The following is a 2078-nucleotide window of genomic DNA, read 5'->3' as shown; positions in this document are numbered from 1 at the left end:
CTTGTCAACCCCTCATGCTCTCAACCCTTGCAAGGATAGTGGGAGGGGTTGGTGGGTGGCAGAAAACCACAAGCTTGCCTGAATTCATCTTACAACTAGCCAGGTAAGCTCAGGAATGTATGAATGGGAGTCCAGGGGGCTAAGCCAGAGATAGTTTGCCGAGCTTGTTTGACATTCCTACTTTTCTAATGCACGCAATAAATTATGGTCATTGTTAGCCCACATTTCCACTTTGTGTCTCATTCTTCTGGGGTGCCCTCACAAATATTTTGCCATAGACACACTGCAAAAGTCAGATCAAAATCTGTGTTGAATAAACACTCTCTCTGTATTTTCCTGATGCAGGTCAGAAGGGCCAGTTTTGCTGGCACCAAAATGTGTGGATTAGGGAAGAGCAGAGCATGGGAACTTCCTACAATTGACCTGCATCAGCTCAGAACAGGTGGTTCCTATTGATTCTCTCCCCATGGGTTGCTGTTATGTCTTGCTTCTTCAGTTTGCCAAGACGTTCTTGATGGGATTCTCCAATGGTTATATAGGTGGCCAAGATAGAGGTGTGTGTCAGTAATAATTACAATGAAAAACAGGCAACTTCACATTTCACATGCCACTGACTTCTTCTGTCCTCCATGGCTGATTTCCCCTTCTGGTCTTCCAACAGAGGGATTGCAGGCCTTCCTATTTTGATGCATTGTCAGAATTGGGGAGGGAGCCGTTGTGAGAGCAGCAGACATGGGCGTTGGTCATCAGAGGTAGGTTTGCCTTTGCCAGACCACAAAGTCCAGTTGTTGTCCCTCGTCCCATCTTTCCACAACCTCACCGCTTGCAGTCGGGTGACCACCATCACCTTCTGCATGCAGAGAGGGCAGGTCTTACTCCTGGTTTGGGCAATATGCCAGAGGTCGATGCATTTGCTGTGGAAGGCATGTGAACATGAGAGGACCTTCAAGCTGTCACGTTCCATGTACCTTTCCAAGCAGATGGCACATTCTTGGTACTTGGAACTGGTAAATGAGATGTGAACCAGCCCCTTCCCATCTTCCTGGAGATGTTGGCTTCTCTGTATCCTCCATTTTTGGCACCTCGTTAGGTATTTCTCAATCAGCAAAGAGGCGATCAAGGCAGACACTGGGATGCAAATCATCCAGCAGGTGTGGAGATGTGCCATCTGTGAGCAGGGCCCAGGCAGCTGGATGTGGCACTGGCAAGGATATGAGGAGGAAGTGCAGGTGGTACGAGAAGAAACCCTCCAGGTGAAGTGGAAATATTCAGGCACCAGGACTACTGAAGACAATTTCCCAGAGTGATGAAGCTGTTTCAGGATCTTGGAAGCCATGTCTAGGGTGAACACGGCTGGTATGTGAATGTGCTGTTGGACCCTTGCTTCACCCACCATGCTCACCAGGGTTTGGGAGTCCACGTTGTACACAATAGCAGCACGAAAGCCGGCCTGCTGGGCGTGGAGGACCTTGGTGGCGAAGGAGCAGTTGTACCGACGGATGAGAGCCACAAAAACAGAGGAGGAGTTTGGTGGGCCTTCGATGGGCTGGCAGGCATCCGTGGGTTTTGCCTCCATCAGTAATCCCACAAGGCCGCCTGCAGGGAGTGGAGGCCCGAAAAGTGCAGGCAGGGCCCCAAAATCAAATGTGGTGGAGTTATGCTGGCAAACGGCACGGATGAAGGCTTCGGCAGCAGGGACTTGAAGGATCAAAAACACAGTAACCATGTGTGAAGGTGGAGAAAGAGGAGACCACATAGTGGTAGATGCTGCTGGAGATCTTACCATGTGCTGAATTCTTCTTGAGGGTCAGCTGGGTGGAGCTGACTCCAAGGGGAACTGTGTAAGAGCCTATAAGAGGAGCCGTACCTTCAAGATGGCTGCTTGAGTTTCCATGAGACTGAAGAGTTGTGGGTGGAGATGGCAGGTTTATCTGGTGAGGTGCACTTTTTCCTCCTGCCCCCACAACAGGCCTGGCCTGCTGGCTGCTCCTCAGTGACTCCCAGCCACTTCCTCCAGATCACCAAGACCTTTCTCCCTGAGGCTTTGTGACCTCATTGGCTTGCCTTCCTCCATTGCT

At 50.5% G+C, this 2078-nt stretch overlaps 1 protein-coding gene across 1 annotated transcript; it reads right to left on the bottom strand.

Annotated features, from left to right (window-relative positions):
- Positions 1-694: 694 nt before the first annotated feature.
- LOC146333496 (E3 ubiquitin-protein ligase RNF167-like) lies at positions 695-1756 on the bottom strand. Its single transcript, XM_084825969.1, has one exon. The coding sequence runs from the start codon at positions 1754-1756 to the stop codon at positions 695-697; it is 1062 nt and encodes a 353-aa protein (XP_084682095.1).
- Between the last annotated feature and the right edge of the window lie 322 nt (positions 1757-2078).

The sequence above is a fragment of the Heloderma suspectum genome, chromosome Z (assembly GCF_057233095.1).
Source record: "Heloderma suspectum isolate Gila_16-S chromosome Z, 16-S_ref, whole genome shotgun sequence".
NCBI lineage: Eukaryota > Metazoa > Chordata > Lepidosauria > Squamata > Helodermatidae > Heloderma > Heloderma suspectum.
This window is presented reverse-complemented; position numbering and strand designations above follow the sequence as displayed.

Excerpts from the sequence above, each read along its gene's own strand:
- LOC146333496 (XM_084825969.1), bottom strand. The coding sequence starts at position 1,756 with ATGTGGTCTCCTCTTTCTCCACCTTCACACATGGTTACTGTGTTTTTG.